Raw genomic sequence first — 18,790 nt, forward strand, 5'->3', positions numbered from 1 at the left:
GCGCTCATAACACAAGCCGGTCGAATGGACCAGGCTGGATGAAGTGCTACTGTTGCTGACTCTATTGGACCGAGACGAATTGTATTGATTGGATTGATTTTCTATTAAACATTCTTTAGACCTTTTTGTACACAGAATCAATTCTATCGTGACTCCGACGCGTTCGATTTAAATCTTTATCAACGTCGGTGAGTTACTGTATGTATTTAGATACGCACTCTATCAATGTTAGAATAAGTAGCCAGTATTAAACAGCCCCACAATTCTGCGGATGATTACTAAGAATAAATAAAAAAGTTAATATCGTCAAAGGTTTCGAGCGCACCTGTGCGGTACAATTTTATTTCCATTCATTTTACAAGCTCACCTAAAAAGTAGCATGGAGAAGTTTCCTCTTTATTAATTTTTCAACTTTATATTACTTATGTAACATCGGATGGTTTATCCGTTTTACAAGCGCAGCTCAAATAACGGCATAAACATTGTATTATTAAATTATACTTCGATATATTTGTTTAATAAAGTTTTTTTGTGTGTCTAATGGAAAGTATATGTAGTACCCAGTTCACATCTTGTTTTGTATCTAAGTATTTTTATAGCATGCCTTGTTCAGAAATATTGTCATTTATATTAAAATCTGTCACGGTACTCTTGTATACGCTAAGTATACATTTAATAATTACTCGGAACACTTTTGATTCATCCCGTTTCTTATGAAAAGCACGTAGAAAAAAGTTTTCTAATTTACGAATAATAAAATATGTTTTTTTCTTTTACCGAAGGCACTGAGGAAAGTTGATGAAAGGATCCAAGTTTTAATTTTTGTTTTTCTGTTACCAACCTTTTTATATTTACAACCCTCTTGTATTTTTCTGTTTCAACTTTACTGCTTTTTACCTCTTCTCGACTATGCTCTGACTTTATTTAAACATCTCTGCAAAATGATAGATACGAATCTCTACAAATACCGTCAATAGGATTTCGTATTTTACAAAGAGTGATAAGCATTTACGTGACCACTTTAAGTAAACGCAATCAATAATGTTAATAACATTTAGTAAATTAATTAAAACCTTTTAATTTCACAAATGTTTCAGCAAAAAATCAGTGTAAAAACATTTGACCATGCAAATTCAAATATAGTAAAGCGATACCAATTCAAACAATTCGTATTGCGTGTTCGCGTGTGTCTGAACACTCGGGGTAGCGTAACACTTAAATTAGTTGCAATTTCTACTTGAACAGACTGTCGGCAAAAGGCAGTCGTCGGAACAAGGGAAATGGTTAAATCCGTATCAATGTTTTGCGAATAGTAAACACCTACTCACCCCTCGAGTTAATTCACTACGTGGGGGAGTAATAATGAAAAATTGCTCGTAATTGCTAATTTATTGAGTGTCTTTTGTTTTTTATACCTTAAGATCGGGACAAACGACTACAGAATTAGATTTGAGCCCAAATACGTGACTGAAAGTTAGTAATTCAAAGGTTCGAACGACGAAATGTGGCTTAAAAGAGTTCGCTAGTGAAATTGAACTGAAACGCATACTTCATATCATTCATTTTCCGAGGCAAGGGTGCGCCACTACTTTAGGTATGCTGCAGTACGTCGGTGCATTTTTAATGAAATTTCTGGGCTTTCCACAAAGCGGATATAAATGAAAAAAAAACACGGTTTGATTCACCGATACGTGTACTAGATTTTTGTTTCTTGTTTCATCAAAGTTGCGCGCGGTGCTATTTTTTGTGACTCGAATAAAAGTGGGTTTTGGGACAGGCTTTGTTGTGAATATGAAAAAATACGTGTATAGTGTGTAGGTCTTTGAGTAGGTACTAAAGCAATAGTAGTAGCAATCAATTTCGCCTTTGCTAGTGGTTTGATAAAATGAGGTATTAAATGAGTATAACAATGTTTTCTACTAAAAAGGACAAACTTAATAAGCTACATAAAATTTTGACCACATCATTCATTTTAAAATATAAAAACAATATATTGATCGTAACAAACAATCCAACTTAGGTACCTATTCAACAGCCCACAAAAAATAAAACGCCCCTAAAAATCACAATACAAACCGAGAGAGCCCGTATATCGTTGTGCTTTTAAATACTTGACATTCCAGATACGCAAGCTATGCAATATGATGAGTATAAATTTCATTTCGTTGAAAAATGCTCATCTCCTACGTACCCTTTCACATTCGAAAACCATACATATCCTCAAACAGAACTGTTCAGCGGGAAAATCCAATAACGTTGTCTTATTAACATTTCATCGCGAGTCTAATTTTCTGATCATTGCAAAATTAGCAATGAATTTTTTTTAAGCATGTGCTTAGTGAACAATCAGAATGAAGGTTTTATCTTAGGGATTCCATTTTTTCATTCTTGTTTTATCGTCTACTAACGGACTTACATTTTGGCACTTAAGTTTGGATTAATTTCAGTAAGTCCACTTTATAATGTCTACGTGTTGTAAGTGTCAGGTGAGGTTATTTCGATTCTTACCAGAGTAGTTCTGCCAGAAAGCAGCTCCCCCGCTCATGATGTCGACTGGTGGTGGCGGGTAGTTCCACTGCGGCTTGTCCGGCGTGCGCGGTGGCTCGCGCTGGAAGGGCGGCGAGGCTGCCGGGGGTTCGGCGCTCGGCGGCTTGCTTTCCCGCTCAGAACCATTCTCGCGCTCCGAGCGAGGCGTCTCTTGCGATGACGGGGTTAGATTCTCTGTTGGAAGAATTCAGAATTAGAATACAGATTTAAGTATTTTATCCGAAAAGTCTATTGAATTTTCTTGAAGAAATACGAGTACAATCAATCAAATTAAACAGCCAATAAATGTAGCGAACAACGATTATGCAACAAAATCAACTGGAATGCGTGTTAGTTCAGAACCCTCGTTTCAAATGGTCTGCGAAACGATTTCCTGACACGGAGATTAGTACAAGCCATCACCAGCGTTCACCCACCCTTCTTACGTCACGCACTTCACACGCATCCGATGCCAATACGTCACCAATCGCCCCTATCAGCGATCAAGAGTTAATCTTATCTGCTCCACATAAAGCTCAATCTTGTATACATGTTCCTATGAGCGTTACTATGTTTTGAGGTGAAATTTTAGCTAATCCACAGATAGTTTGACAGACGGCAAGTTAACATGTCAGGGGCACAAACACATGTTCAAACTTGTTGATAGAGATGCTATTGACAATTTGACATGTTTAAAGTAGGTAATATCTTAAGGTTTCATTAGCTGTGATATAATCGGCACTGGATTAAAATTCAAAGTGATTTTAAGATCTTACCAGTTACAATTCTGAGAATTTCGGAGGGTGCTCCGGACTGTTTTAAAGCTTCTTCTATTTTCTGTCGTCTCTTGAACTCCATCTCAAGTTGCTCCTGGATCATTTGCCGCTGTTTTCTCTCCTTCTTTAGCCGCTTTTGATACATCACTGTGAAAGAAAAGTTTTCATTAAAAAATGTTAACAAACTAACAGCTATATAAGATATATATTACGGGGAAGAAAACATTACATTATTTTATACTCTTCCAATGAAAAAGGTTTTGCATAAAAAGATATTTGAATAAAAATGTGCATAAATATTAATGTCAGAATGTAATATTCCATCCCAGTTGTACCGTATCGAAACAACAATTACTTGAAATACCGCACGCGGAGCAAAACAAAACTGAGACTAAATAAACGGTTTTGCGTACGCGTCGTGCGCCATGCTTCTCTTCACCTGCACCTACATAGCTACGTATTAATACTCCCAGTAACATTACATCTGTCTCTTTTACTCTTACGTCACACACCGATATTTATCAGAAAACTTTAAGGATTCCTTAATTCACCTGTAGCAACCACCTTACGTTTGGGTCATATCTTCGTCAATAATCGGGGCATCGGGCGATCGGACACGCATCGATAAGATTTCTCTTTCTATCTTATAAAGTAATTATATTTACGTCTTCTTCGCTCTGATGTTCGATTGACGAATGATTGAGTCGGTGCACGTGTTGATAGACGCTGCAGGCCCTGCCTCTCCGCTCGGGCTGGGGGCGGCGCGGACAAGGGACCAAGCGATAACCGTACGCAGAAATTATTACTTGCTTGGATTTATTCCTATTAAATTATTGGAATCAGTTCAGTTTGTCAGAACTTACAAACCAGTCTGTCAAATGCCTTCCGTTTTGCATACCATCACATACATAGGCTATATTCGCTACGATATAAAATGCAAATTCACAGTATAAGAAATCAGTAGAATGTAAATCCACTTGAAATTGTGAAGCTCCTAAATCTTTTTACTTGTACTACAAAGTAATTCCGGAACTGTCTCAAGATGGCAAAAGATAGAGTTTTGATGGAGTTTGAGCACCGACGAAGATAGGAATAGCTCCACGTTATGGAAACGGCATGAATAATAAACTAATAAAAATAAGGCACGCCTCCTTCCGTCAAATGCTAGTGTCGGCGAGAGTCGCGATTTTAGTACCACGATTTAAATACCGCAGAAATTTGAATTAGGTGACGTCCTTGGAAAATGTTCAGTTTGACTTGAAGTATCTACGAGTAAAATTCAAGGTAAAATAATTAAAATTTTCGAATCAACTAGCCAACGTTGAAGTTTTTTACATTTTTGCAGTTGGCACATTAATGGCAATGCATTGGTGCATAGAAATTGTATTGCATAAATGATGCTACGAAAACACTGTAAAATTAACAAGTTATACTAAATGAAAATAAAACGAAAGCTCGTTTTCTCATTAAAGATTTGCTAGTAATTAATGTTGTTGCTAATGAAACGGGCGAGGTTCACTAGCGATCGACTCCTACGCATCATTTGTCATCGTACGACCTCCGACACCAGCCAGTAATAACGTACGGATTGGAAAGTTGCGTTTTTATTTCCATTCGCATTTTTTGCAACTTAATCTTATCCATGTTATAAATATGGCCGTTGTTTTGACTGATATTTCTAAATAACATTTTTTGCACATCAGGCGCCCGATGTCTGTTTTCTTTATTAAGGTTTGCACCGTTAGCCACAATGTCAAAAGGTATATTATTTACACGACCGTACATAATTACTTTGTTAACAAAATTAGGATGGAAAGGTCCGTTCGTTAATTTCTCGTCAATACAAAGGTCTACGTCCAAAGATCCGTTCAGTGGAAAATTCGTCGGACCATCGAGTCCGAGTATCGATTCTCTTTAACACCTCTGAAAAACCGGTTTGCACTCGACTGAAGCTTATTTTAGGATCTTTTCATCTCACTTTTTGTGTCTATTAACGCGTAAAGATTTTATTAATTAGCTAACGGGCCTTTCCTTATTTTGTTTGGTCTATATTTAGAGTAGTCCCTTTCGTTTCTTAAGCCCTGCGTCCATTGGAAACTAAAACGTCAATCAATTCCTTGGTACCCGTAATCCTGTGGCGGCGGCACTGTCTGCGTTCATTGTTTCTACAAGTCAATATTTGCCTATGGCTTGTCGGCACCGCTTTGTGTTCCATAATCCGGCCTATTGCTTCCTCTCGCCAGTTTCGAACGATGAATCGTACTAATTCCCCAATCGATTATTTTATTTGACGAAGGCTGAACAAAAAGTTTTAATCCTTTGTGGCCGCCTTTTAAGTTGATGATGTTACCAATTTTAAATAGTGCCGACCGATTTTAATAAAATAATGATATTTCTTTTCTTTTATTTGGATTTTTATTTGATTTGAGTTACTTTGACAGGTTGTCGGACTTCATACATCCTATTATTTATTTTTTTGCTCAATTATTTATCAATCGTAATGATATCATAGATTCTATATTGCCAGCCAGGCATTACATTAACTATTATCAACTCTAAAGCGAAACGTAATATTCAAATGTAATTGTAATAAACCAACAATACAAACAAGACACAAGGACTAGGAGAACGCATCAAAGCTGTGATATGAAGCGAAACAATTCGATGACCGAGCGTATGAATAAAAACGAACCACCAAAATATTGAAGGAATCCGTTCAAAGGGGAAAAAATGCAATAAAAAGCTCGACCCGATACAAAACGAGAGTGTGGTTAAAAAGCAACGAACGAATATGGTTGCGAACATCCGCTGCAGACAAAAGTTGGGCTACTTGACTATGCAAATTATATTTGCGGACCGCCGCGCCTGAGACCCGATCTCCGACGTTTCGTTTCACTTTTACGTATATAACGTATATTCTTTTCATATTTTCATCCGATTTCCTTCCCCTCCGTTCATTTTGTTCCGTTTTTAAAAGTCGCGGAACAATGCCGCTTTCCGCGAGGCTTATTCGCCGCAAGCAGTTTCCTTGCACGCGGCTTCTTTCTCTTGTTATTATACGTATCTTTTCATATCTATCGAGTTTTCTTTTCTTTAATACTTTTTAACTCATAAATGGTTGATACGGTCCCCTAGGGTTTGTTGCCCGAATAACATGTAAATGAGTCGGTGCTTGAGTACAAATTTAAATGGGTTCCTCTGTTATTTCGTTGTTTCGTTGTTTATCATCTATAGCGATCGTTGTGTTTTAATCGAAAAAAGCGTAATTCCTATATTTTAGGTTCATTTTAATTTGCTTAATGTTTATTTGGTCCCTTACAGATATGATTAAGATTATTTTTGTAATGTATTATAGTTATCTTGTTAATTTATGTCCAAACGAGTATATTATGTGTGATTCCTGTTTTTACATAGGTAAGTGGTTGGAATTAATAATGTTGATTACATATGTTTTGTAGACTCAGAATTTTAATTAGCTCCCCGGAATACTGCAAATTCGAACGAGTTGTAATAGCTCGTCCATCCATTTAAAAACATTCCGTTTAATAACAACAAAGTTAACCTTTAACTAAATATATGTAATACAATTAATGCCGTTTAAGCAATAACAGTAAACACTCATATCTGTATATCGGCACATATTAGTACAAGATATACGCGTGTCTAAATAAGTTGAGTTGGTGGTCGTGTCGCCTTATCTGGCCGTAGCTCGCACAATGGGCGCAGACCGCGGATGCGGACGCACTTATTACCTCACCTAACATCCTACACGCAATACACCTGAACTTGTTTATGTGCCTTTTTATAAAAATATCACGTAAATAATACTTGCTTTTTAGATAGCTAACGGTTGCCAGTATGTGGGATGGGAAAGTTTCTATGGCTCTATAAATTAGAATTAAAATAAATGGAGGTACAGTTTTCATTTGTTTATATTCGAATAATCGATTTATAGAAGTGGAGACTTGTAATTTAAAATAATAATATATTAAGCATATTTATAAAAACAAAGTTTCAAGTAAAGTTATATAAATTCGTAGTAGGCATACAAAACTAAAGCTTTTAATTATTGCTACATTTTATGGTATTACATGTAATTGTTTTAAGGCTAATTAAACTAAATGATGTATAGTTTAAATATTGAAAATAAAATAAAAACTTGTTCTTAATGTACTGGATAATTATCTTTTAATTCATGTTGCTGTAAGTACACTACACGTAGAACAATGTTGCTTACTTTGTTTAACATAATCTAAAGTAAAGCGCTCAATATGATAAGATGCTTATAAATACAATATTTAGTTAAAATACATAATTACAAAACATATGAAAGCTAATAGTTCTGCCATAATACTATTGATTCGGTGCGACGTAAATATGAATCGACTTTTATGACGGAAGCTCCCCTACCAGTCGCAGGCGAACGATTTAGATAAGTCTTTTTATAGTTCTTTATTGAAAATAAATTGCCTAGAATAAAATCAGACACAGTTCAAATGGCTTTCCGATAGATGTGTATGAAATAATGTCTTTTAGATAAGATGTGTCGTTATCACGCGAACGTATGGTATATATGGTATTAAGATTTGATTAAATTTGGTGTTATTTAGGCGATAATCGAATAACGATTCTCATAATATAGGGTGTTTTAAACTTGGTATTTAAAACACCCTGTTTAAACAAGACAAAATAAAACGCGTAGTCATAAACAATAAGTAGAGTGCCACTATATTTTACCGGTTATCTCACTGTCGATATCGATAAGTTAAATATTTTTATTCTTAAGGAAGTAGTAATTAACATTAGCATTCTTAATTACCTTCGCAACTTTTTATGCGATCACTTATCACTTTAATCCTAGCAACAAATGCGGTATAATAAAAAACAAGTCAACACTTATTCTGAGAACATTTGTCAAAGTGTCTCGTGCACTCGCTAACAGCAGTTTAGCTTTTTATCTATTTCCAGTGTTTTATTTCGGTAAGCGCGATATTTATGGGGCGGGTGTCGCGATAGATAAACATTTTCCTCAAAACTATACGGATTATTGTTTTTGTCAGACAAGTGGGGATCTAAGTTATGAGTCGGGAATGACCTCCACTGATAAAACCTTGTATGTTTTCCGCGCTTGTCGGCCCCAACTTTATTTTATGGATGCGTATAAACACAGTGCTACGAACATGTCTTCAAATTCGACGACATTCCAGCTTACATTTCAAACATACAAAATATCAATAAAGGTACGGAGGAAATTTTTATGAAAAAATAAGAAAAGAAGATAGCAAGCACTTTTATCAAACCGATCAAAGGGCCGGTCGGACATTCCGACTTCTTACGACGTTAGTAAAAAATACAATCTCTCTTTATAGTTACCATTCCACTGGTTATTATATCCGTATCGATACGGCTGAACTTACCGACCGTGAAATGCTCGATTCTCGATATTGCCTGCCCCCGGCACTACTACAGTAATTTCGGACGCTTTAAAAATGAAAAAAAAAAACGCACACCAAAACGTTATTTATTGTAAATAAAACTAACTATTAAGCACAGAACACTAAAACAAGAAAAAAAGGATTTGCCTTTTTTTAATTGCCTGTTTACGAAGAGGTCTCTTTGAACATAATTTTCCACGTACGTTTTTCATTTGTCATAAAACTGAAATAACTTAATGTTTCCCCAAGAATCACTGACGTCGGAGTAATTGTCAATAAAAATATATATGAACAGTCGTGTCAACTTAACGATGATTGTGTTCGGAAAATACTCGTCACTTCGGCACGGTTTGTCTTACGCCATCCAAACTTTTATTACTTATAAAAACATTGATCACCTTGTTTATTTATGTTACTTTATAAAATATTGTATTTTCGAAACCGGGTCACAACATTAGTAATATAATACTTATCAAACGCGCCGGTAAAAATTAGGACGGACAGATGAAATAAAAAGTAATCGATTCTTAGTAAAAAATCGATGCAGTTCGGGATCGAATAATGTATTTATTTTCGTTGGAATGGCTCATCGGGCCATGCTTCCTGCGACATCAGTGTGGTCGTAACGTGACACCTTTTATTAATATGCCTGAATTAATAATATTGTAGATATTCGTTGGCAGGGGTCGTGAGTATCGCGTGCAAATGTATCGTGAGGCTTCGGTGCATCGATTTGAAAATGAAATATCGATTTACAATATCTAAAGGTTCTAGTAACCAGTCCGGACTGGACGTAAGATATTATGAGCATGTGTATTATCGGGCGAGGGTCGGCCGACGCCTGGCATTTTACAACAAATACAACTACGCCGTAATAAACAAACAAACGATCAAAAGTTTTCGATTCGAATGATATTGTTGAAGTTTATGATGCAATTTTATTACTATGCGACTCACGACAACATTGACTAAGATTCATGACGTTGCTATTAATTTTATTATTTAATAAATATCAACTTTAATTAGCTATATTTATTAGTTCGTTATCACAGTTAAGTGAGACAAAGCCAAGTTCATGCCGTTGTTTATATAAAGTTTATAGTACCTTTGTCTTACAATTATCAATCAATAAATCTGTTACAGTGTGTACTCATTGCCAAATAAAAAATAAAAGTAAGTGGAAAATTACAATGAAAATATACAACAAAGCCATCTCAAAAACACTCGAGTCGTTATTAAAAATAACATGAAGTGGTAGAACATTGTGGCTGGTTATAATAAGAGCCCACTGGCAATTTCCCAGCAATAACGTAAAACACACTGGCGCAGGTAGACAAAACACAACAAATATTGACAGTAGATGATTGCACTACGTCCAGCCGGAGATCCCCTTAGCAAACTGCGAATTAAAAACGGGGACGAGAAAAATTAATCCTAATGCGATTTTAATGAAGCTGAAATGAACGAATGCAGTAATGAATTGTTAAGCCGCTGCTTATTCGTTTTGCGTTAAAAGGGAGCGGAATGAAAATGAGAGAAACAAAACCATTTAACGATGGAACCTACGGAGCTCAGACTTACAAAGTGTTTTGAATAATTTTGCTATTATATGCTTTAACATGCAGGAGCTTGTGAAGATTAAATTGATATATTATTAGTCGAGCTTTACAGTCTCGAGAATGTATTGAAGCGAAGGGAAGATAAAATGTAATAATAATTAAGGCTCAGCATTGCACAAAGACGCACGCCTTAACATCGAGTATAAAGCACACAAGCGCTGAAAATGTACACCTGAAGTCTGTGCTCGCTTTTGCATTAACGAATGCGGAAGCGGCGCTGTGCATACAGGACGCGCTGCACCTCCCCCAGCCCCCACCCCCGCCCCCAGAGCCTCTCGCTCGAACCAGACGCCTCCAGCAGCCTGCATGTCCCACCCGTGCGTTCATTACCTCCACGCGGCGACCCAACAATTCAAGTTTGCTTTCCGCCACACAATCTACGCTACCAGACAGACTACACCCATACACCCATACACCGGCCACTCGAATAATAAAGATGCAGAAATTAACCCGTCCTCACTGAAAAAGAGGAAACTAAGTGAAGCTATCTCAGCGTGAATAGAGGTAATGCAACGCGAGCACTCGTACAGCGAATGAAAGAAACGGCTCGTAATACACGGCTTGTTGAAACAGAGGGGAAATGTCAACCGCCGAATAAAAACAGTCAACAGATAAATGCAAACGATAAACACACTCACAAACTGAAAAGGCAGAATGCAGAGGGAATGTTTGCTTTTCACTCCAAGGACAAATATGCTTTGCGATTAGAATAAAATGGGATTCCTGAGAAGAAGCGTGCAGAGCTATGGGAAATCAATAAAGTTTCCGCACTAAATTTAGTCCAGCCCATAAAATATTCAATTACGCATAAGCACACATTTGCTAAGGCCAACAACGACCACGCGGCACCCCCATTAAAGACGCCTAAGGGCCATTTAATCGGTCAGTGGATGTAAATTCGTCGGCCCCAAAACAAATATCCCGAAACTAATAAGGAAACGAAATATGTAAATCGGCTGCCATATTGTTTCACAAGTGAAATCTTCCTTTAATCTTATAACAAATCCGCGTCCAAATGGCCGGTCCGCACTGAATTTGAATATAGGAGGGTTGAGTGAAGGGTCAGGTCGAGGAACAACCTTGTTGTGGCAAGGAAGGAGCAAATGTATGCAAGCCACGCACGGAGGAGATAGCGCCCGTAATGTTGTCCTATGCACATATTGCAGCAAATTAGTTGTCGACTTGTAAACAAGGAGGAGGAAAGTAAGGCCGCTAAGACGTCGTCGGTGGGTAGTTTGCATGGATATGAGAGCGGCAATATAGGGGTCCACAGCTGCTGGCTGTACTCATTAAGATGTTTTATGGTCGGCCCGCCGGACCGTGTTGCCAATTTAAGATATTTCTATGCGGGACGGCACCACGTTAGTTTGGCTTCCGATTAGGGGATTAAAGTGGTCCTTTAAGGTATTAGTGTAATAATTGCCTCGCCCATTATGTGGTTAGTATTGTCCCCGATACTCCCTTGTTACACTATTTAGGGTAATTTAAGATCATAACATATTCAGCATACGTTAGTAGCCTGTAGATAAATTGTCGAAACGGCAAAACAATGAAATCAGGGGTGGATTGGCCAGACGTGTGATACAAAACAAAAACAAAACAAGTGCGCAATAAAATCGAGTTACAATGGAAAAAGACAAAGCTCAAACAAATTTGGTCCGATCCGTCGCACACCTATTCCCCGCGCAGCAAGTAAATCAAAGGGTGTTGAAACTTTACACCCACTTAAAGCCGGACACAGTAATAAAGCGTTCGAACTTCATCGACCCTGGACATCAAATGGGACACCCCTTCTCGCATTTTGCACGGGGGAAAATTAAAACTTCTGAGATGCTAAATTGATGGATGCACGTGGAAATGACACATTCGTATCGTATGATATGAATGTATCTTGTTTCAAAGTTTGTGGACCGGAACCCGCAGTATGATCGATACGTAGGTTTGTTTCTGGGTATTAGACAAGTATTGAATAGAGCGATGCCCGTGGAAGTCCTACAAACTACCGCTTAGTTACCGAGAGAGGTTGAAACGGTGCACGAGTTGCTTTCAGAGCTGAAGTGTCTCGTGTTCATCATTGTATCTGGACCAAGTTTCCGCCAGTAAGTAATCAGAGCGGCTCCTAATATCGAATTGCCCTTTGTAGGTATAAACATACATCCTTTAATAACACTTTAACCTAACGATCCAGTATCTCAGACTGATTAAATTTATTTATGTGATGCGAGAGATTGCACTTAGATAGTATGTTGTCTTAGATAGCTAGTGTCAGATTTGCTTGGCGCGTTATTTTAATTACTATGACTATTTCAACGTAACCCTACTTCTGAGAATGATCGACAACCTGCCTAGCAACAACCCGACACTGGTCACTCTCGGCCACTGGGGACAATGATTACAGATGACACTGTTAGCTTTGAAATACAAAACCTGAAAGGAAATATACGAACCTCACTTCTAATTGTGAGTGGTTGTTTGAAATCATGAAAGTTTGTTTTAAACAGTAGTCAATACAGGCCCTTTTAAAGGGGATTAATCTACAAGATACATTTAAAATGTTACGCTGAATTTTTGAACGTGTGCTATCCCTTCATTAACAATATTTCATCACAGATATAGGTATCCATTACAAAGCGACATCTCACAAATGTAACCGAGCTTTTAATCACGACTACATTAATTGTTTCTAAAGAGGCGATTTCATATGTACGCCCAGATTAAATGCGCGGCCCGCACTCGGAACCGAGGGGTTCTTAAATAATTTATTGTCTACTAACTATTCGTGAGGGTACTGCTCAAATGGTCCGCTAAGATTTTGCAAAGTCTTGTTATGGAATATTGCTAGCGTAAACTTTGTCTATGAAACTTAAATGGATTCGCACAGCGATACAGAGAAGACGTACATATTTTAACCTCTTACCAACAAGATAGTGCACAGTTGGTACATGAACGAACAATTTAATTTTAAACATCAAACAGTAAACGCGAAGGCGGTCTTGATTGAGTTCGGTCTGAACCTTTTATAGCTTTCAATGCACATTTCTGCCTGTCAGTGGCAAATTACGCAGGCTGCCCATTCACGCTCAAAAATCACTCTCAATTGAGTCAAGTGGGACAAAATAAAAGGTGAATTCATCATGGGGGTGCGAGCCGGCGCCCCCTGTTGGGAAACCAAGGCGGAAAACGTATGTCCGGTCCATTTGTAAACACTAACAGGTACTGGCAGCTTTTTGACAGTTTATTGAATTAAATTGTATCGGCTATTGTTTGTGAGCGAACAATTTGCGGAAAGAAAAATCGTAGGAGGTGATGAATGAAGTCAATTGTGATATGTATGTGTTTATCAATCTGATTGATGTATCATTTGTTTATTTACAATGCATGTTATTTATACTTGGATAACTTTTAAGACACGTGTCTCAAATTGTCGACTAAAAATATTTTTAATAGTACAGGGTACAGGTATTTTGTTTTGAAGTTTGCATTCTCAATTAAACAAGAAGCATTATGTTGTCTGCTTTCAATATTTTACACTGAATTTAATTCATAAAACAAAGTAACCATGAAATTTTAAAGGCTCCTTTTTACGTAAAAATTTTCAATTTCGATATTACTTTGTTCGGGGTACACAAACGTGCGGGTAAATATTGAAAAACCAAATAATTAATTGGACCCGGGTGTAATTAAAATAAGTAACAATTTATCAATAAATAAATATAGGATAACACATACAGTTCATATTTTCTGCATAGGATGGTCAGCGATAAACGACGGGGAAAGGTTTTCACGAATCAATTTTGGCTCTCGTCATTTGATTATCCCAGTCGTGTACATGTAGTACTTACATCGAAAGGGCAGGAGATAATTCATTTTCGTCGAAATATTGTCTGGTGCCCGAAAAAATTAAATTACACGCCTGTATCATTTTGCGAGTCGGTGTTTGCAATGTGATCGAATAGTCCTGGCGTTTATGAGATAAATGGAGTTTCTACTATAAATGTTTTTCTATTATTGTACATACACCTTAATCAATTGATATAAATTACTAACTTTACAGAAGAACCAGATATATTCAATAAAATAGCTGCTCATTTAACTACCAATTGGTTTATTTATTTGACTAACATTGCTCGATTTGCAGACATCGACCAAACAAATCAGTCAGTAATAGAAGAGCAATAACAACTTGTAGAAGATAAACAAGCAAATGAATCCGCGATAAAAAGCAATAAGTCGATAAAACGGCCGGCTTAGCAGAACGCATAAACTGTGTTTGTTCATGAACTAGTATAAACGGAATCATCTTCCACGCGTCGATGGTTCGACACACGAAAACAGAAATCATTTAATTGATGATATTAATTCATAGATTGATTCACACGTTTAATTTCACGTTGTAACTAGCTGAAACAATAATTGTTGTTTTATCATATAAATTATTTCTAGGGATTTGTAGTGTAGAAAAAAACATACAACAACAATTTAATGACAAATACTGCGACATGAGAATTATATATATTAGATAGTTAACATTTCATTATGTTTGTTTAAACAGAAATGATTATTATCTCGACAATGAAACCAGGAAAGACGACAATCCACTATGATTGTAACACGACTGATATTAAAAACGTAAGAAAAAATTTTGCAACATGAATAAGCACGCTCAATACTCAATTCAATCTTTAAATAAAACAAAGATACATAAACCGGTTCGTGGCGGAAGTCTATTTTTGTCACTTAGTTAACAGTGCGAGCAGTAAATATGATATTAGCAGCAACTTTAATACGATATCCTGCAATCAAATCAGCGTGGCGTATGGCTTCATCGACGTCTGTTACTCGTGTGTGGTCGAGCCGTAAACAAAGATCTTAATGATCGCACACCGGCCAACGTAAACAATTTATTAGCCCGCAATCGACATCGTTACAATCGGTTCGTGCATTCGATGCATTGATACATGTTCCCTGAATCGTACCACTTCTCCGTTTGCAGACGTGTCAGTTTTAATTGCGTTTTAGTAATTACGTAAACACGTTCTTTACTTGTTCTTGCTGGTCTCGAGTTTTATTGCCGATTCTTAAATGGCGCTTTTTGAATTATGTTCATATTTTCTTATTGCTTAAACTATTTTTGATTTTAAGGGGTGATGTTTTCTTGTCTATTTGAAGACTCCGCATTTACTATGGTGTAAAATTTGTGATCAATAAGTGATTTCCCCGAGACACCGGATGCGGTCCGCCGGCCACCAAGTTCAATTATTATTGAATTTCCTATGTCCGGGGTGAGTGCCGTACTGGCAACTAGGGGTGAGGCAGTACCTATTAAAATTTTGTAAAATTATTTGGCTGTCTTTGATAGCGAATTTTACTGTTTCGTACCTGTCTGGAATGTGGCGGATGTTTTCTTGATGTAGTTGAATTTTATGTTATTTCACACAATAAGCCACTAATTCAGGAAGATAGTTTCGAATAAGGAATTTTTCCGTTTCAGACGTTTGGAAATTTAAAATTTCAGTTTTTATAAGGTTAACACCAAATGAGGTCAATTATCTTTGAAGTGTACAATCGTCATGATTTTCAAGCCGATTGTTGCTATGACTTCCGATCCTTTAAGTGTCGGGGGTCACCCCTATTGCAAGAAAATTATTTCCACAACAAAGAGTTCCAAATTAAACTCCCGACTCAGTCGGAAACTTCACTAAGACATTGGAGATTCGTGTTTTTGTTTGTTTCTATAATTAAAACGCGACTTAAACGCTCTTCCGATAATTATAAATCCACTTGATGTTGTTATTGCAATGAATCGGATTTACGAGGGGATGCTTCGCGGCTCATCTTCATTCGATTAGTATTGTTTTCATTTCATATTTCATAAAGTCACGTATAAGTTATAGAAATTATTTAATTGATCTTCACGAAGATTAATTATTATTGAAGAAGTGGCAAAATATTTGTCTAAATCTAGGCAGTGACGTGTCAACCGTCACGTTGTCGTTATGGCGTCATGGCGTCGTGACAAAGTGTAACGTTTACACTTTGGGCCAGTATTTCGTGAGCAGTATTTCGCAGTGCGCGGCCGGCGCACGGGTGGGCAGTGTTCACATTACCTTCGCCTGGTGGCCGGCTGACTCATTCCAGTGTCGCCGACCGCCAGTTTTGAACAGAGTTCTAACTCCCAGTGGTCTGGCGCTAACACGCAACTCCGCCTCAGTAGTTCATACGCTTCGATGGGCAATTTGGAAATTGTAGCTCAAATTTAACTACATTTGTTCATTTGTATTCGACCCGCTTGAATACAGAAATAGTTTTACTCATTAATTTATTTGGCAACTTCGGCAATGGCGTGCTCTAAAATCAATTCAATTCGTAATCAATGTCATGATTACCTACCTATTGTAAGAATACTATCAATAAAATAGACAGAAAAATTCAGCAGTAAAATATATTGAAACCAGGAAACAAACGAACAATATCACACAAAACTATCGAAGCGAAATAGATAGGCGTGTCAAAAACATTCTGCTAATCGTATTCAAAGCTAGAGAATTATAATTACAGTTAAAAGCGACAAGTTTAGTATCGTGTTACGGACACGGGAATGGTTGACGGCGCGGCGCGCGGCGCGTGCATTCAGTTGTTATAATCGACGGGTCGCGGTGGACCGGACACGGCTCTGTCGCGACACTTCTTGCCGTGTTGACTTGATACCGTCACACTACCGGCTTACCGGCGACCAGCTAGCGGCTAGCTTAAAGAAACTGAATCACTATTTGATTTACTTACTACGTATATTCCGGTAATAATAGGCAGATTCTAATATCATAGCGAAGATAGTTTACGTTTTGTCTTTAGCAGTATCAAAGACGCATAGTTTTGTTCCAATAAAAGTTCTATATTTTTCACACAACTCTTGCTTCCGGGTCTAGTGGTCTGGTATCAACATGCCACAAATGTGTAATTTGTTTTACATAGAGAAATATAACCTAAATTCCTGTTTAATTATTGTTAATGAAAGCGAAGCTTATATTTGATGAGAACGAGGTTCGTTATTCGTTATGAAGACAATACAGTAATTTCAAAGTTCATTAGGTATTTCACCAATTTGGCGCTAAACTTCGTTTCAACTCCATCTTATTACAGCGAAACATTATAATATACATTGAAACCCGTTCCAACAATTTCACATACAATCATAAATTCTAATTTAGCTCGTGCGTGGATCTTGTTACCACCTCGCCTTCGGTTTTCCGGACTCATTGTATGTTACTCCCAAGACATCGCAGCCCCACATTACGTATATACAAAATTAATTAGACGAAATCTCGGGGTCTCGTAATATTTTATTATTATTTCCTATGTTGTGCGAGATTTTATTAGGGCGTTATATTTATTACTTTTCTCTCAGGTGTAATGAATCTGAATAGGGTCTTGATTAGCGTCGCTGGATGTGTTTGCTGCAAGTTTATAATTACAGTAGTGGTAATTACAAGGTTGCTCACATTGTGAAACCTTCGTCGGGTTTGCGTTTCGTTATCTCACTACGAATGTTGATGGTTTGTTAAATTAAACGTCATGTGCTCAAGCATTTTCTTGATTATAAAACGCCTATCTGAAGATAGTTGGACTGTTTAATTCATGTATAAATCGCTTCGGTAATTAGAGTCTTCCATAATAAATACTCCTAACATAGCTTTTGAACGATAAAAAAAGCTGTCGACAAATGTAAGAATCCAAGAAAACAATCTAAAGTAACTTGGAGGAAAGTTATGCGAGGCATTTCTAACCAAACATCTACGTAACCTAAGGAGAGGCAAGGAAGACTCGAACAATACTACAATTTGAGAGCTGAGCAGATAAATTAAAGAAGTTCGAGCGGACAGCCACGGTGTCCCGATAAGGAGAGGACATAGAGCTAGTTCTTAAAAGGTAGTCAATTGGTGTGTCCATCGGTACAACAGCTCGGGCTAAACATCGTATTCTACTTAGCCGTGAAATGTGTAATGCTATGCGTTTCGTTTCAACGTCTTCGCGTGCAGACCTTAAATGTTACCACGTCGCGATGTATACGGGCAATAGTAGCTCACTTTTAACGGGATTTCTTTGATTTTTAATAGTATTTTAGGGCGTGTGTAAATGTCCTTCTCGTCCAGAGTGTATGGATCAGATAGTAGATAAGTATGATGATACGTCAGTAACTAGAATGGCATCAAAAATAATGTTATTCTCATTTTATTTACTACCATGAATTCTGTTTACAACTGAGTGGACGCAATCAACAAAACCTCGAAACAAATTGAAAACAAGTTACTGAATGAATTCAATTGTTTTTTTCGAATGCATTATAAAATTAGACAGACGGAGTGGAACAGCACTGACCAGTCGAAAATCTAATCATTTAAATTACTTCCGCGCTCTGATCTCATACTGCGGTTCA

General features: G+C 37.2%; 1 protein-coding gene across 5 annotated transcripts in view; it reads right to left on the reverse strand.

Annotated features, from left to right (window-relative positions):
* LOC113497120 (dachshund homolog 2) overlaps positions 1-18,790 on the reverse strand; it is a 128,619-nt gene that overhangs the window by 4,574 nt on the left and 105,255 nt on the right. For all 5 annotated transcript variants that reach the window (XM_026876510.1, XM_026876509.1, XM_026876508.1 and 2 more), the window contains 2 exons: positions 3,303-3,449; positions 2,509-2,721 (listed from right to left, as the gene is read on the reverse strand). In XM_026876510.1, coding sequence (XP_026732311.1) covers positions 2,509-2,721; positions 3,303-3,449 — 360 coding nt within the window. The remainder of the gene's footprint in view (positions 1-2,508; positions 2,722-3,302; positions 3,450-18,790) is intronic.

The sequence above is a fragment of the Trichoplusia ni genome, chromosome 9 (assembly GCF_003590095.1).
Source record: "Trichoplusia ni isolate ovarian cell line Hi5 chromosome 9, tn1, whole genome shotgun sequence".
Taxonomy (NCBI): domain Eukaryota; kingdom Metazoa; phylum Arthropoda; class Insecta; order Lepidoptera; family Noctuidae; genus Trichoplusia; species Trichoplusia ni.